This window comes from Pempheris klunzingeri, chromosome 17, assembly GCF_042242105.1.
Source record: "Pempheris klunzingeri isolate RE-2024b chromosome 17, fPemKlu1.hap1, whole genome shotgun sequence".
Taxonomy (NCBI): domain Eukaryota; kingdom Metazoa; phylum Chordata; class Actinopteri; order Acropomatiformes; family Pempheridae; genus Pempheris; species Pempheris klunzingeri.
The window spans coordinates 10,335,958-10,352,622 of NC_092028.1; the positions used below are offsets into that span (position 1 = coordinate 10,335,958).

Genomic DNA, 16,665 nt, shown 5'->3' on the forward strand with positions numbered 1-16,665 from the left:
AAACACGCTGTTGTTTTTGAACGTTTTAATGTGTGTATGACTGAATACTTTATTTAATATATATGATAATACTGGTGCAATGGTGTGGCTTGGTGCTTGTGTCTGCCCTCTAAAGGTCACAAGGTGTTACAACTATAACCCTTTCCACTAACAACCAGAAGTGTCATCAAAAAAACACCAATGTCTCTGATTACCAAGAAGAAGAAGATGAGCACCAGAACTAATAATCCTGAAATAATTAAGTCCAGGTGTAAATAACATAGAGTGCCACAAGTGCAGTATTCATCTGTCCTGGTTAAACCTCAGCCTTTCTCAGTTCCTTTAAGACTTTAGTTTTTCCAAATCATAAAAAATGCACTCTTCAATGTATTGAATGACCTGAAACAAATTCAATCAACATGCGGAAATCATGAGGATCTTGTTCTCTTCTTAGAGGGTTTGAATGTTTTCAAATGATGATGTGATTTAAATGATGCACCTGGAGACAAAGCATTGCTATTGTGGAGTTTTAAGTTTGATGCTTTAAAATATTTGCAGTGGTTACATAGAAGCACAGCATCAGTGTTCATATACTGAGCCTCAGCAAACACTGAGACGCTGTTTGACCGTTGTTTGAATGACCAATCAAGACGTCCCACCATGGTTCAAAAACATTTCCAAAATGAAAGATGTGCTGATTCCTGGCACATTACTTGGCCGTCTGTTGGTCGTCTGAGCCACATCGCAATGTCGTTATCACGACATTTTCTTTTGGAGGACGTGGACGAGTCTCCTCCAAGAGACGTGCCCAGGTTCCTCATGGGGCCCCGTACACATCTATGGATGGATGTGTGTGTTCTTTTAGACGTGGTTATCTTATATAAGGCAGGCTCTATGAAACCTGCCTTTTATAAGGCAGAGTGTACATGTTGTTATATATTATTGTTGGTAGTAGTGGTATTATTTGTATCATTATTATTTTTATTATTATATAATACAGCTCACTCTGAGTGTACATGTTGTTATATATTATTGTTAGTAGTAGTGGTATTATTTGTATTATTATTATTATATAATACAGCTCCTCACTCTGAGTGTACATGTTGTTATATGTTATTATTATTAGTAGTGGCATTATTTGTATCATTATTATTATTATCATTATTATTACTTTCGTGTTTGAAGTTTATTCTTATTCTTTTGGAGCTGTGTGTAACAAAAAGCAATTTCCCCCTGGGGATTATTAAAGTAATTCTGATTCTGATTCTGATGCTGATTCTAATATGATAATGATGATAGTATTAATGATCAAATCTAGTAGGTTTGTTTGGCTGTCTTGGTCTTCAGTGCAAAACTCTAATGTGACACCAGGTGGAAGGAATTCCATTCTCATACAGTAGATTCTCCTCCAGCAGATCCCAACACTGTATTTCAGTGTGTACTTCATATAGTTCACTATGGTTTGGATGTTTCTGTTCCTACCCTGCACTAATAGCACTAATACTAAAATTGATCCTAAAATAATGAAGTCCAGGTGTAAATAACAGAGAGTGCTGTGAGACAGTGACTTTGGAGGTGGGTTCTTCCTGTGGTATTCACTTGTCCTGGTTAAATATCAGGAAAAGTCCTCAGAAACTTTCTAGACCGTTGGAGGTTTTGAATGTTTTTAAATGATTATCTGATTTAAACGATGCACCTGGAGACAAAGCATAGCAACCACAGAATTCTTCATTCTCACATACAGTGGTGTGAAAAAGTATTTGCCCCCTTACAGATTTCTTCTGTTTTTGCTTTATTGTCACACTTACATGTTTCAGATCATCAAACCAATTTTAATATCAGACATAGATGACCTGAGAAAACACAAAAAGCAGTTTTTAAATGATGATTTCATTTATTAAGGGAAAAAAGTTATCCAAACCAACCTGGCCCTATGTGAAAAAGTAATTGCCCCCTCCTTGTTAAATCATGAATTAACTGTGATTAACCACATTTTTTAAAGCTGAGTTCAATTTCACTAGCCACACCCAGGCCTGATTACTGCCAGAGCTGTAGAATCAAGAAATCACTTAAATAGACAACATGAAGTAGGCTGAAAGATCTCAAAATGCAACACATCATGCCCCGATCTAAACCAATTCAAGAACAGACAAGAAATATAGCCATTGACATCTATCAGTCTGGAAAGGGTTAAAAAGCCATTTCTAAGGCTTTGGGACTCCAGCGAACAACAGTGAGAGCCATTATCCCCGAATGGAGAAAACATGGAACAGTGGTGAACCTTCCCAGGACTACCGGCCGACCAAAATGACTCCAAGAGTGCATCAACGTCTCATCCAGGAGGTCAGAAAAGAACCCCAAACAACATCTAAAGCACTGCAGGCCTCACTTGCCTCAGTTAAGGTCAGTGTTCATGATTCAACAATAAGAAAGAGACTGGGCAAAAATGGCCTCCATGGGAGAGTTCCAAGGTGAAAACCACAGCTGACCAAAAAGAACACAAAGGCACATCTCACATTTGCCAAAAAACATCTTGATGATCCACCACACTTTTGGGAAAATATTCTGTGGACTGATGGGACAAAAGTGGAACTTTTTGGAAGGTGTGTGTCCCGGAGAAAGAGCATTTGGGAGAAAGAACATCATACCGACAGTCAAACATGGTGGTAGTAGTGTGATGGTCTGGGGCTGCTTTGCTGCTTCAGGACCTGGACAACTTGCTGTAACTGATGGAACCATGAATTCTGCTCTCTACCAGAAAATCCTGAAGGAGAATGTCCGGCCATCAGTTCGTGACCTTAAGCTCAAGCGCACTTGGGTTATGCAGCAGGACAATGATCCAAAGCACACCAGCAAGTCCACCTCTGAATAACTAAAAAACAAAGTGAAGGTTTTGGAGTGACCTAGTCAAAGTCCGGACTTAAATCCAATTGAGATGCTGTAGCATGACCTTAAACAGGCCGTTCATGCTCGAAAACCCTCCAATGTGGCTGAATTAAGACAATTCTGCAAAGAAGAGTGGGCCGAAATTCCCCCACAGCGATGTGAAAGACTCATCGGCAGTTATTGCAAACGCTTAATTGCAGTTGTTGCCGCCAAGGGTGGCACAATCAGTTATTAGGTTTAGGGGGCAATTACTTTTTCACATAGGGCCAGGTTGGTTTGGATAGCTTTTGTCCCTTAATAAATGAAATCATCGTTTAAAAACTGCTTTTTGTGTTTACTCAGGTTATCTTTGTCTGATATTAAAATTGGTTTGATGATCTGAAACATGTAAGTGTGACAAAAAAGCAAAAGCAGAAGAAATCTGTAAGGGGGCAAATACTTTTTCACACCACTGTACATCTATTCACACACAGACCTCCTCACAATCATAAACACATGCTGAATTCTTTCTATTTTACTTTGCTCTACAATTTCACTTCTATTTAAGATTAAATAACCTATTGAAATGTTTGTCAAAATAGAAATATTGAAGTAGAGTATAAGTACCTGTAATTTAGACTTAGGAACAGCTCTTGAACGTGCATCCAGCTACGTCACAGGAGATGTGCAGACAAAAACTCAATTCACACATTATCACTTTCTTTTCTTTTTACATCTGTCTATTAAAGTCCCTTTGTTATATTATTGTGAGCATGCGTTTCAGTAGTATCCCAAGTTGTATTTCTCTGTTTTTCAGGTATGATGTGGAATAGGAGAGTGGACATTTCTGAGAGAAGCTTTCACACTATTTGTACAGGATTGAGGCAAAAAACTTGGGAGTCAGCAAAATACTGTTGTATACTGTATAAATACAAAAGAGCCTCACGATGAGACGCTCCAAAAACAACACCAGTGATTTTCGCAGCATCACTGGCAGCGCTCCAGTCCTCCAAACAATCCCTTGTTCCGTGTAAGGAGAAGTCAAACTGGTTTGACACTACATTCACCGAAATGACTCGCTCATGACGAGAGACAATCTAGTTTTGTTACATTTTTTAAAACCTTTTTACCGTCTGCAGAGACAGTGATCAACTCAGGCACATATACAGGAAGACACAGCAATCCCACTTTGTTATGTTGACCTCTAAACAGTCAAAAAAGTATTTCTATTATTGACCACCACACCCCCGACAAAGCCAACCACAACCAAAAAACCCTAAACTTTTGGCAGCACTCCACCTGACACAGCAACAGGCAGACAGACAAGCATACAAACACACGCTTTCTTACAGGTTAGGTTTCTAACCTAAAAAATTTGTTTATGAAAAAAGAATCAGTTGATTAAATACAATTTAATTAATCTGTAATAAAATCTTAGGAAAACACCAGCTATTTTGAAATCTTGTCCTTGTAAGATCCTCCCCATACAATAACATTGATCTGTTGTCTAGTCTCCACAGGCTACTCCCTGTAAAAGTACACCCTACCTATCTGAGTCTATAATTATCATTCAAGTATCTATTAGTCAACATATTTATGCAATAAGTGGGTCAGTGTCAGTGCCAGAGAAGTATGTGATCCATTCAAGTAGGTCAATAAATTAATTAATTAATAAATGGATCATGTATTGCCCTGATTTAAAAAAGAATAATAATAATCTACATTGCGTCTCACTCACTGACATTATAAAACTGCAGCAATACAAAGTGTTCAATATCAAGTAAATAGAAGACATTTATGACATAAATATCTGTATTAATAAATTGTGTAAAATACATAAATGAACCAAATATTTGTGGAATAATTGAAAGAAAATAGTAAAACTCAACTCATTAGTATGAAATGTTATTTCATCATACAGTTTTTCAAATGAGGAAGTAAAAAAACTGCAATCATAACAGATAAAGTAAGACTGGTGCAACACGACTCTCAATACTCAAATCAGACACAAATCCTTTACATGTTCTGTGAGTGCTTTATTGTTCATAGATCTCAGAAGATTTCAGAATCAGAATCAGAATCAGAATTACTTTAATAATCCCCAGGGGGACACAGCTCCAAAAGAATAAGAATAAACTTCAAACACAAAAGTAATAATAATGATAATAATAATAATGATACAAATAATACCACTACTACTAATAATAATATATAACAACATGTACATTCAGAGTGAGGAGCTGTATTATATAATTATAATAATAATAACAATAATAATAATCAGGTGAGTCCAGAGTCCAGGGTCCTCTCCTCTCTGGTGAAACAGTTCACGTACTGGGTGAAGTTGGGCAGTGCCTTTGCCACGGTGACATGGTTGAAGACAGAGATAGCAGTGAGTGCACTCTGGTGTAGAGTCTGTACTTGAGCTATGGCGGAGTGGATGTGGATATGTAGGAGAAGATATAAGGTGCAAATGCTTTTTCACATGTAAACAGCAAAAGACATATATACATTTAATTAAAATCACTTCATGGCTTAATTAGGTGTTATTATATAATTACACTTGCAAAGGTGCTGTGTGATGACGTTTCCTTGAACCCAATACTATATAAAAAGTTCCATCAGTAAATAGGTACAAATACAAGACATCTTCTTTTTAAGATTTTCTCTAGTGACTTCTAACATGCTGCTATTGCATTTAACTGGATCAGCTTTGTTCGAATCAAATTCAAAAGTCCAATGCACTTTGTTATTATACAACTCATTGTTTAATATGATGATTCACGATGAGAACACCAGCTGCGGCTGAGAGACTGCAGCAGTCTTGATGTGGTTATGTCTTACTGGGGTTGCAGATGCAATGGCTTTGGATAAACGTAGGTGCCCATGTGTCCCCAGGTCCCCATGCGGGCGTCCAGCCAGCTGCTTTGAGCATAGCCCTGCATCATCTCCCCTTGCTCCTCTTCATCACTGGATGCCGCTGCATTGTCGTCCTCTGTGCTATCTCCCCTCACGCGAGACGGCTCATCTTTCTTACCCCCAGCGTGGCACAAATTGCAGACTCTCAGCTTCTTACTGAGGTGAATGTGGCTTATCACCGCTCGTTGTTTGGAGCATGAGTTACAGACCAAAAAGCCACACTTTCGGCAGTGGTGTCGACGTTTGGTTGGGGTGAACTTGTTGAAGCAGCGCATGCATTTGAAGGCAGCCTGGTCAGGGATCCATGAAACAGCGAAGATGGAACCAGGTTGATGGCTGCCACCCTGCAGCAGGCTTGAACGGCATTCTTCAATGTGTTCAATCCAGGCCTGCTTCTCCTCATAGGACGGGGCGGACACAAAGAAGGACTTACGTGGTGTACGGATCAGCCATTGGTTCGCCATTACACCGTCCTCCGTGTCCTCCAGCTGGATGTCCTCTGAAAAGACAGAGAAGACAGCACATTGATTCATACCATGAACTATTCTTCATGATTCAGAATGTCCCATTTCTGACAACAAGACTATAGCCGTAAATTAAAGTTGAAGGCAGCTGTATTGTATTTTGCTGAGGTTTTGAGGTATCTCCCTGTGAAACTACTGCAGCTGCATCAATGCAATGGGGGTGAATAGAAGGAGCAGATCAGATGCTTACCTAGAGGGATAATCTTTTGATTTTTGTGCCAGCGTCTATTCAGAATGATGCTGCCGTACACCAGGATATCATTGAAAAGGAAGACAACCTTGGGCTGGGGCTTCCGACGACCCTGCTTTATCAGACGGCCCTGTCCCATCAGAACCCGACCTGGCTTGGATAGGGGTCTCCCCGATTTGCCAAACGAATTTTCCACTGCCTGGATACGCTCCCGGTTCTCCTCATCAAATACTAGCTGTTCCATCTTGGCTGCCTACTATCTGCAGACTAGACTCACAAATGAACAACACGCTGCAGGAGGCTGTATTTAGTCCTATTTCCTGATGACGCAGTGGGACTTTCTGAGTTACGATTGAAGGCAAGTTAAACAAGAAACAAGAGAGGGGGGGGAGGGGGGGAAGTTTGGAGCAACATGTGTGAATTCAGAGCAAATAGTAACAAACAAAGTTACAACTAACAAAGTACAAATTTGAGATACTTGTGTTGTACCTCAACATTTACAACATTTTATACATTTGTTACTCTTCTGTATTTAGTTGCAAGTTCATTTTTAGATAAGGATTCTACATACATATCAGCTTATAAAATACAATACATTGGTTTAGATTAAACACCCACCAGTGTACAAAGCAGTTAGAATTAGCTACACCTCCTTCAATTGACTTTCATGTCAATGCATCAATAATAATGATCCGATAAGTTCATGTTATAACAATGAAAGGAGCTGCAGACCATAATGAGCACTTCCTCTTTTGATACTTTAAAGCTGCAGTAGGCAATGTTATTTCATTAGATTTTTGGAAATCACGTAATGAGACCAGGTCCAGTTTTTTAAGACACTAAATACAAAGAGGCAACTGTTCACAGACACACATTTTTTAAAGGAACCCTTCAATTAAACATTGTTAGTAAGGTGCAATGGTCAGTGTTAGTTATTTCAACAAGTATGAGCATTTCAAGTATGATGAAATTACATTGCCTAATGCAAAGTTTATTGTGTTGGTAATAATTCTGTATCTTCACATAAGTAGAATTTTGAATGCAGCACTTGTGCTTTTAATGAAGTTCTTCTATTATTGTTGTCAAGTGTCAAGTTTATGTGATTGCATTGTGAATTTGTCTTGTTTTTACGGTCACAGTTTTACTCTGGCTCTGTGAGGAGGATTCTGTGAGAAAGCACAGTAAAAGTTAAGCAGCATAATAAAAAAATGAAATAAGATATGAATCTTATGCCTGTTACAATGTAAGAAAAACACACATGAGTTCATGTTTCAAAGCCTGGCATGGTATTGTCAGACCGGCTGAGCAGCTCAGTCAACAGCTGGAGAACAAAAATAAACAAACTCTGTTGCATGCTGCCAGTTCGTGTTAGTCTCTTATGTGTCGCATTTCTCACAGCCTGTGCTGCCCGTGCATGTTCATTAATAAGCCATTTTCCTTGCAGTACACAGGTACAGTGCAAATGAGACAGATACCAACACCATGTTTCCAGTCACCAAATGGAAGACATGTTGTAGTTGAGTACACATATGGATGGTAAAATGCCAGGGGAACTCCAAGGGGGAATGAAAGCGGATCTGAAGTGCAGGTATGTGTGTGCTGCCTGTGGGTTACTGGCAGCACAGTGTTGTTAGAGGAATTTCCCAAGAGTAAACTCACAGCTGATCAGTTTCCCTAACAATGTTTTTATCACAGTTTCCTCACTAGCACTTTTTCATTTGGAAAAAATAAAGCTTGGTTATTCAGTGGATTATTCAGTATGGTAAAACATTATCAAGGCTATATGAAATATGAAATAACACAGTTTTTGAAAGCAATCGCTAGAATCAATGTCAAGGAAATGAAGGAATGGTTTGATGTTTTTGGAAAATACACTTATTCACTTTTTGCCAGGTGTTAAACGAGAAGATCAATACCGCTTGTCTGTATGGTAAACATGACGCTATCGCCAGCTTAGCTTAGCATAAAGACTTGAAACAGGAGGCAACAGGTAACCACTTGTTTACATACACACACAATGCTATGATTTATTTTTCTTTCTGTCTCAATGGTTTGCTTTGTATTGTCCTTTTTGCACGAGTGAAGTGCCACAAAAACAACACAGATACGGATATGGGAATACAGAAATCTGTGATGGAGTACATGATAGACTTGTCTGACAGCATGTTCCCGTGCTGTAAACATCAGTGCCAAGACAGCATGGCACACAGCCCTGCTGCAACATAGCAGTCAAAAATACACTTGGCAAGAAACAATGTCAGGCAATAAAATGCCATTTTACGCCCCCTCTCCACAATAAATGTCCAAGTGCAATGTTTAGTGGAAATTAATAAGCTAGACTTAGCAACAACTTTCAGTATCTGGCTCATATGTTGAGCTATGGACTTTGACATGTGAGAAGTGCTACTAGAGAAGAGGTATCTGTCAACAGTAATAACATCAGTGGTGTGATAAGAGACAGTGGGCTTTTATGTGTGTAGGTTAGAGAAATATGACTCTTAAAAGTAGAACTGGCATTCTTCTCCTCAGACTGGCAGATGAAAACGGATTATGTCAGTTGTGCAATTTGGGTGAAGTGAGTCACAACATTTGACTCACCCCTTCATCAGCGGCCAGGTGGCAATAATGGTTCGAAAAAGCCCTTGACATACATTTTCAAACATCCTATATTATAATTGCATCATTCCGTAATAAAGACGTTATCTTTGCCACCTGTGTTATTAACCGTATTTCCTTTCCTATACACGTCGTGGCATCACGTTGTGGTTCAATTAATCAAATCAAACCAACCAAAATAAGACATATCCAGTCCGATTCATGCATCCAAACTACTTCCCAATGATCCAGATTGCCACCTCACCTATGGCATGTGAACACTTGCACTCAGTGCAGGTTATATTATTGCAATTAGCACATGAATAAAGAGGAGTAGTCAGGATGTGATGGATTTTGGACTGACTTTTGACATTTTTTGCCTCTCTTATATGCAAATGATCAGATGTGAGCCCAGAGCGACATCTAGTGGCCACAACTTGTCAAAGCCGTTCCCTTCGTAAGTGAATGGTTGGGTTAATATGTCCAGAGTCACAGGTGAGTGCTTGTAAAAGAGCACACAGAAAGGGTTTTAGTTATCTTTATTTAATTCTATTACACTACTCTACAGGCTAGGATAACACGTAGAATTATAGAGACAATTCAGTGGATCTGTGCAGGATGGACAAATAAATGTACAAGCAGATATTCTTGCTCTTTCTCCCCTGTCACACATCTGTTTGCATCTTATCCCCACATTTCTCACTTTTAATTTGTGGAACAGCTTGCACACACTGGCACGGTTTCTGAAGCTTTTTTTTTTTTTGGATTGACGGCAAAGAAAAAAAAAGCAGAACTCAAAGGTGACAATGCAAATTAAAAAAGAAAAAAAAGAAGAAGAAAAGAAACGAAACAGTTTTGATGAGCAATCAGTTGTCCTGGTTTGGCTTCTAATAGGGGATTGGTCCATAGTAGGCGGTGTAGGCAGCAATGATTCCCTCCGTGTCCATCATGTGCTCACAAGCCAGGTTAGCCTCACACACTTCTCTCAGGCTGAGCGGAGAGAGAGGGGCAACACATGCAGACGGTGTTATTCATGACATGGTTCTGCTTCAGGCCACCCACCAACACCAGGTTAGATATAAACCAATACTGTACATGCTATTGGATTTGATATGTGGGTGTTGTTGCCCACTGCTTCTTATAAGTGTGTGTGTGTGTGTGTGTGTGTGTGTGTCTGTTACCTTTCCAGCTGTGTCAGGGATAACTGTCCAGCAGCTCTCTTCTGTCTCACCACTGTGGAGGCCTGCTCCCTCTCCACAAACATACCTGCACGAGATGCACGATAAACTCAACTTTGTCTCATTGTGTAAGACGTTTATCGATCAAACCAAATCAAATGCACACGGAAGATTCTACTTAGAAAGAGCAACCAAGCAGAAATCAATTGTTTTGTGCTAAACCACAAGTAAAATATGGACTAATGTAGAATTCATGCAGTGTGTGGAAGAGTCTTTATTATCTTTATTCTAAATGTATTCAGACTAGTATTTCAAAGAATACTAATAACTAATAATCAGTTCTTATTTCATGTATGCAGGACTTAAAAGTTTCTGAAAAAAGATTTTCCTGCCTTTAACTGTAGAAAGTCAAAAAGTATGATCTTACCCTCAGCAGGGGTGTCACTGGCAGGCTGGGAGCCATGGGGGGCATCTGTCAAACATGGGGGGGAAATTGTATTAATTTATTTAAATTTTTTAAAAATTTCAATCAAAATTCAATTTTCCAGGAAGTGTCACTCTTTCAAGTGATTCCTTTACATGCAACCCCCTGTCTGTACTAACGTTAGTGAAGAAAAGTAGTAGAAACAGCCTTTAAACTTGCAGAGAAGCATATGCATGAAATAGTATGATAATGTACTGCAGTTTTATTTCTTAGTTTTAGTGAGAGCTTTTCTAACATATGCTGTTGTGTAGCTTTTACCTGAAGTCAGACAGATGACAGCCAGGGAGCAGAGAACCAGGATGGCCAAAGTCTTCATCTTTCAGCTTCTTTCTTCACCGTCTGCAGAATCAGGCAGCAAGTGGGAGTAGTTCAACAGCTCTGTCACTCTTCTCTCTCTTTCCGTCTGTCTTTCTTTCTTTTACACACATATATACATCGATACACACTCGCTTTATAGATGCGGCCCTCATCATGACATGGGTGTGTGATTGGTTAGGGAATCATGTGTCACACACCCACAAAGATGCAGAAATACACACCTCCACAGAAATTACGTATACAAAAAAACCCCCATTTTATGTTTGATTCTATGGCACACACTCCCACAAGTGAACAGACGAAGAAAGACAGTGAAGTTTGAAATTTGCTTTAAAGCATCAGTAATGAGAAAGCAAATGTGGGTGATGCACAGCCACAAATATCAGCCACATTTGGTGTCTTAAAAAAAATATTAAAAATATTCACACCTTGTTTGAGTCATTTTAGCTGCTGCTGAGAAACCAGATTGTCTTTGTGAACCATTGCTTCTTCTACATCTTGAAAATGGAAAGCTGTTTATTTTTTATGTAAAGATGGAAGAAAAGTGATTTTTAAAAAAATTAACAAAATTATGATGATTTAGCCGCAGATTAAAGCCACCAAAGCATTTGCTGTCAGATTTTGGAACAATTATAAAATGTTTAGTGAAATTTAGGGAGTGTAATGTCAGCTGGCAGCCTGGAGAGGTCAGAGTTTTACAGTGCACCCACACACTTTTACATGTAGGTCACCAAGTGCATGCGGCGGAGAGGAGAACTGGAAATGGAAAAATTGGAGAAACCACCATCCCCACATTATGTGACATGATTTTAATCCGAGGGCCCTCTCTTTTATTACAAACCACAGTGATTTCCTACGTAAAGAAAGCAACATTTAGAAACAAAACCCAGTGTATTTGAAGATTTGTAGGAGGGTAATTTAGAATGTGGATGGGATATTTTTACCAAACAAGTGGGTGGTTTTCCAGCAAAGTGGCAGACAGCTCCACACAGAAGAGTGAAACATGTCACTTACTTTTGATTTAAACACAACTCACTGATAGACGGGTGTTTTTGGGATCGTTTAGAACATCTAATCCTTTTGTTTTTTTATTGGTTTATTATGAAAGAAGAAGATTGAAAGAATGTTGATGCTGAATCACAGCATCTGATGCACCATAGCCTCTATAGACATCATATTATTATATTTCTAAAACCAGTCGTTTGAGCGTCCTTAATTTATGATATGAAAAATGTCTTTCCAGATCTTTTGCTCTCCTACTCTTCTTGTTGCTTTTTTTTGACTGGGTATTTAGATTTTGGATAGGTCCTGACAGTATTATGTGGGGTGTAATTTCACTGTCTGGGTCAATGGTGGTGCCTTGTCTCGTTTCGGGGACAGACTTCAAGGATTCAACCTCAGGACAACTTTAATTGTGCTCATTTGTGGCCTTGTGGCAACACAGAAAAACAAACATCCAACAGTACTGTGCCATGCTGACATCTACTCTGCGCTGACCTGTCTCTGGTAATAAGACTGTCTACAGCGGAGAGGCTACTGATACACAGCTGTGTGGCACATCGCTCAGATTCCTTCGCTGATTACAAGAAACCAGATCTTGTCTGCACATACTAAAATCAGCAATGATCTAATAGTGATTAGTGCTTTCACTAATATGTGTCCTTGTTTAACCCCATAACAAGCTTTTTTGGCTGAGCGTGTAGTTTAAGGGGCTTCGTAACTTTGGTTTCATTTCAATGACTGTTTGAGTCTCAAAAAAGCGGAGGTATCCAATATTTAGAAAACCAAAACCTAATCATAAATGAATAGAATAAAAAAAAATGTCCATTAATCACCTCACGACCCTCAGATAATTAGCCGTTTCATCTTTCATTTCAACTAAATCGCAAAAATTGGACCATTACTATGAATAATGCAAACACTGGCACTGCATGCCAAATGTTCTCACACACCCATGTGGCAAGCAAGTGGCGTAAACAGGATTAAGACAAAACCCACTAAAGGGAATTTTATTTTTTTCAAAGCAATGGAAATAATCACTGACAGCAGTGCTGGTCTGGATAAATAGGAGGATAATGTAAGAAATAGTTAGTGGATAGTGAGCAATACACTTCATTCAAGCATATCACATAAAGCTCATAAATGCTGGGAAGGTGTGATAATTGGTGGATAAAAGTAATCCTGAGATTACACAAGAGATGGGCCATGAATTTCTACATGTGCATAATGATGGGTTACTGTAACACCTGAGCCACGCTGGATGCTTCTGAAATGTGTCTTGTCTTCCACGACTCATTTAACATCAACAGAGAAGGCCGCAAAAAAACAGCTACATAAATTACATAAAAGTTGTGATATGTAGCATGAAGGAATGCGCTTTCATCTCCACACGATACTGAGAATTCTGCATTTGCCAGAGAGAGACACTGTTCAGTAACGACGGGTTCCAGTCAGTCTCTGGGTCTGACTTCTGGAGCCAAAGTATCTCTGGTAGGCCTGCTGAAAGCCGTGGCGGAAGGCGTAGAAGCGGCAGGGTGAGTAGTCCTCACAGGTCTCTGCACGCCTCTCCGCTGGAGACTTTATCGTCCTGGAGTGGTGGGGGACGGGAGGGGGAGACAGCAGACAGATAGAGATAGTTAGAGGGAAGCATACTGAGCACATGGAAGAGAATTGTAATCAGAAACACATTGTGTCTTTGTGTTGTTGCATTTCTGCTTAAGTTGCTGCATTTGAGCATTTATCCTCAGCTTCGGGCTCTGTCTGTTTGTCACAGTGAATGTTTAAAGCAAATGCAGATGTTTAGCAGTCTAATTAAGCTTTTTTTCCTTAATGGTCTACTGTATATTTGTGTGCATTTCTTGCCTGTTTCTGTAGGTAGGCGCTTTCACAGATGAACAAGATAAAAGAAGAGTTATGTGCTCTGTATGCATGTCTGCGGTCGTGTGTTTTACCTCATGAAGTTGTAATAGTTGTGGCTGTTCCCTCTGGGTGGGCTATACACATTGCCCCTCTGTGGCGTGATGAATGAGTTGGCTTGGTTTGGAGGCACAAACAAATCTGGAACCACAAATCTTTACTAGACAAAAATCCCTGTTTGATCAGGTCAGGCATGCCAATCATGCAACTGGTCTGGTCAGGTGAAATAAAGCCAGGGGGTATGTTAGTGGAGGGTAAAATAAGGATTAAATACACGATGCTGGATGACTGAAGCTGTGTCATATTTGTTAGAACTGCATGCATGTTTTTCCATGAACGAGAGACAACATTTAATCACCTTCAACGGATTCTGTGCTTTCATGAGATTCTACGGGAAAAACATGGAATCGGGTTAATCATAAATGATGAATCACTGTGTGAATCGGATGTATTATATGTTATGAATATATAATGACTGCTGAGTGGTAGAAAAGTGAGCATGTAGGGGAGGACTGTACCATAGCAGACGCCGAGAGAGACCGCAGCACAGAGTGCCAGCAACTGAAGAAGGCTCCTCATCCTGTGGCTTGTTTATCTGACTGTCTGCTAGAGAAGAGGAGAAAGGTGTTTCAGTGAGTCATGTCGGTACCCAAGGAAAAGTAAAAGGAGACAAATGAGAGAGAGAAGGTGGCTCAGATTTTGAAACTGCAGGTAAACAGGAAAGAACCGCAAGTAGGGATATATGGCTGAAAGTGGCGAAGTTTCTAAATCTGTTTCCTGTGGTTTCGTGCATATGAGGGCTGGAACCACTCCTATAAACTGCTGATACACTCTGCTAAGTTGCTGCAGAATTTCTCCATGGCACAACTTAAGTCATACATATTCAGAAAAACAGACTGGAGATCTTCACTGAGATAAACAAGTGTCCAAAAGTCCTTTTAGTGCACGTCAGGACCAATCAAAACAGCATTCAATAACTGGAACCTCAGTAGCCACACGGGCTCAACAATTTGGCTCTGCACATGCACACATAATGCACGTGTATTAATGCACTGACATATGTGCACACATATGCACTTAATCCACATCCATAAGTGGCCTACGGTAAGGTGTGTGACACCTGTACAAACACCAGTGCCAGATGTCTGGAACAACACACACACATACAGATTGTATTTTTGCATGCCTGCGATGCAGAAAAGCTTTCATCCCCATCTTGTGTTTGTGGGATTTGGACAGGATTCTGTTTCACTCCTTTTTCACCGTCAATAGCAGCTTTCATTACATATAAACACATATAACTCTCTCTCTCTCTCTCTCTCTCAGACACACACACGCACACGCAGTGCTCATAACATCAGCCCCTCAGGCATATTTTGGCTTTAGTCAAATCCAGACTCACATTGGGCACAGAAAAAGTAAGCCTCAGGCCCAAACTTCAAAAACCAACTTCCAAAGACTGGCGAGGACATCTAGATGTGTGTGTGTGTGTGAGTGTGTGTGTGTGTGTGTGTGTGCGTGTGAGTATGTGTGTGTGTGTTAGGTGCTGACAACAGTGTCTACAAAGTTTTATGCCTGTCTGATTCTCAGTAGGGGTCCTGGTGGGTTCATATTCCCAGCAGGCAGAATGTGCCCACCTCATTGGAAAAAGCCACAGGCATGATGCTAGACACGCACAGAGCCAACCTGAGGCTACATACTAAGTACTCTTTACACAAACAGACTAGTACTACAGGCCTGTACTGTACAATGAGGATTGTACTTTGCGGTATTATACTAAAAACATTACAAAAATGCATGTCTGAGACATCAGCTGATAAATAAAATGATCAGTTTTGCCAGGTTTGGCTTGTTTAAAACTACTTCTACTTTCACTGGCCATTAGTTTGAAGAGATTATTTTCTTTAATGAACTTACCGTGAAAGTTAATTATGGAGTGAGAAGTCTTGGAAATATCTCTCTGTCTGTATTTTCTCCCGAGGAATATTTTCTAATTCCTAACAGCAAGGCTTTTATACTCACCTCTCTTCCCCCCACCCCTTCATTTCTACCCATCGACTCCCTCCCCCCACCTCCCCTCAGCCCTCGCCCTCTCTCCTCCCTTCTCATGCTATCAGCCCTCTTTTCCACCATTTAATCAGACCGACGTATTAGCTCACTCTCTCCCCGACTCCCATGCCTTCACTGAAAAATACAGTGGGTGACAGGAAGGCAAGGAAGAGGAACAGAGAAAAATAAGCAGGGGGTAAACAGAGGGACAGAGAGGAGGGTGAGGGAAGGCTGGCACAGGAACGTCTAACTTGCTTCATAGCAGGTACATGATAATATTCGCTGCTGTTTGCCAGCATTGCAGCAAAGGACCGGTCCGCCGTACAGACACAACATGGACTGACTGTACTTTTTGGCCCCCATATGCCTCCAAAACATGTAGAGCACAATGTGTTCTCATTCCCCAGGTTGATCTGATGTTTTGTCACGCCTCTTTGGTGTCTGACACAGATGCAAAAAGGTACCCTTCTGCAACGCCCCTGACTGTCTAATGCTGTGCTCACACTACGAGCAACAAAGTCCTGTCATCCAAGTCATTTTCACTTCGGTGGGCAATCATAAGTTTCTAATTCACCATTTCCACTCTCCTTCCTTCGTCCCACAAGTGTTATTTAGACTAGCTAACATTAGCTTCTGCATTATAGTGCA

At 40.2% G+C, this 16,665-nt stretch overlaps 3 protein-coding genes across 5 annotated transcripts; all 3 read right to left on the minus strand.

Moving 5' to 3' along the window:
• Positions 1-4,881: 4,881 nt before the first annotated feature.
• On the minus strand, positions 4,882-6,728 carry LOC139217082 (pleckstrin homology domain-containing family F member 2-like). Its single transcript, XM_070848363.1, has 2 exons — positions 6,478-6,728; positions 4,882-6,262 (listed from the first exon to the last, which is right to left on the minus strand). Exons 1-2 carry the CDS (start codon positions 6,719-6,721, stop codon positions 5,685-5,687), a joined length of 822 nt encoding a protein of 273 aa, XP_070704464.1. The 5' UTR covers positions 6,722-6,728; the 3' UTR covers positions 4,882-5,684.
• Positions 6,729-9,596: 2,868 nt separating this feature from the next.
• bglap (bone gamma-carboxyglutamate (gla) protein) lies at positions 9,597-11,130 on the minus strand. Its single transcript, XM_070848410.1, has 4 exons — positions 10,993-11,130; positions 10,678-10,722; positions 10,254-10,338; positions 9,597-10,062 (listed from the first exon to the last, which is right to left on the minus strand). The coding sequence occupies exons 1-4, from the start codon at positions 11,048-11,050 to the stop codon at positions 9,960-9,962; spliced, it is 291 nt and encodes a 96-aa protein (XP_070704511.1). The 5' UTR covers positions 11,051-11,130; the 3' UTR covers positions 9,597-9,959.
• A 2,299-nt stretch (positions 11,131-13,429) lies between these two features.
• Positions 13,430-15,949, minus strand: mgp (matrix Gla protein). 3 transcript variants are annotated; one of them, XM_070848137.1, is made up of 5 exons: positions 15,886-15,949; positions 14,487-14,574; positions 14,327-14,356; positions 14,004-14,109; positions 13,430-13,639 (listed from the first exon to the last, which is right to left on the minus strand). In XM_070848137.1, exons 2-5 carry the CDS (start codon positions 14,545-14,547, stop codon positions 13,483-13,485), a joined length of 354 nt encoding a protein of 117 aa, XP_070704238.1. In that variant the 5' UTR covers positions 14,548-14,574; positions 15,886-15,949; the 3' UTR covers positions 13,430-13,482. The 3 variants fall into 3 exon arrangements, with proteins under 3 accessions (XP_070704238.1, XP_070704237.1, XP_070704239.1); XM_070848136.1 differs by having other exon boundaries at positions 14,487-14,571; positions 15,886-15,944; XM_070848138.1 differs by lacking the exon at positions 14,327-14,356 and having other exon boundaries at positions 14,487-14,571; positions 15,886-15,944.
• Between the last annotated feature and the right edge of the window lie 716 nt (positions 15,950-16,665).

Bases quoted from the DNA above. Each gene is read 5' to 3' on its own strand.
- LOC139217082 (XM_070848363.1), bottom strand. From the start codon at position 6,721: ATGGAACAGCTAGTATTTGATGAGGAGAACCGGGAGCGTATCCAGGCA. The intron at 6,263-6,477 runs GTAAGCATCTGA...CTGTCTTTTCAG, and splicing joins TCAAAAGATTATCCCTCTAG to AGGACATCCAGCTGGAGGAC.
- bglap (XM_070848410.1), bottom strand. From the start codon at position 11,050: ATGAAGACTTTGGCCATCCTGGTTCTCTGCTCCCTGGCTGTCATCTGT. The intron at 10,723-10,992 runs GTAAAAGCTACA...CATGTTTGACAG, and splicing joins TGTCATCTGTCTGACTTCAG to ATGCCCCCCATGGCTCCCAG. The intron at 10,339-10,677 runs GTAAGATCATAC...CATCTCGTGCAG, and splicing joins CAGTGACACCCCTGCTGAGG to GTATGTTTGTGGAGAGGGAG.
- mgp (XM_070848137.1), bottom strand. From the start codon at position 14,547: ATGAGGAGCCTTCTTCAGTTGCTGGCACTCTGTGCTGCGGTCTCTCTC. The intron at 14,357-14,486 runs GTACAGTCCTCC...TTTTTCCCGTAG, and splicing joins CTCTCTCGGCGTCTGCTATG to AATCTCATGAAAGCACAGAA. The intron at 13,640-14,003 runs GTAAAACACACG...CCACCACTCCAG, and splicing joins AACTATTACAACTTCATGAG to GACGATAAAGTCTCCAGCGG.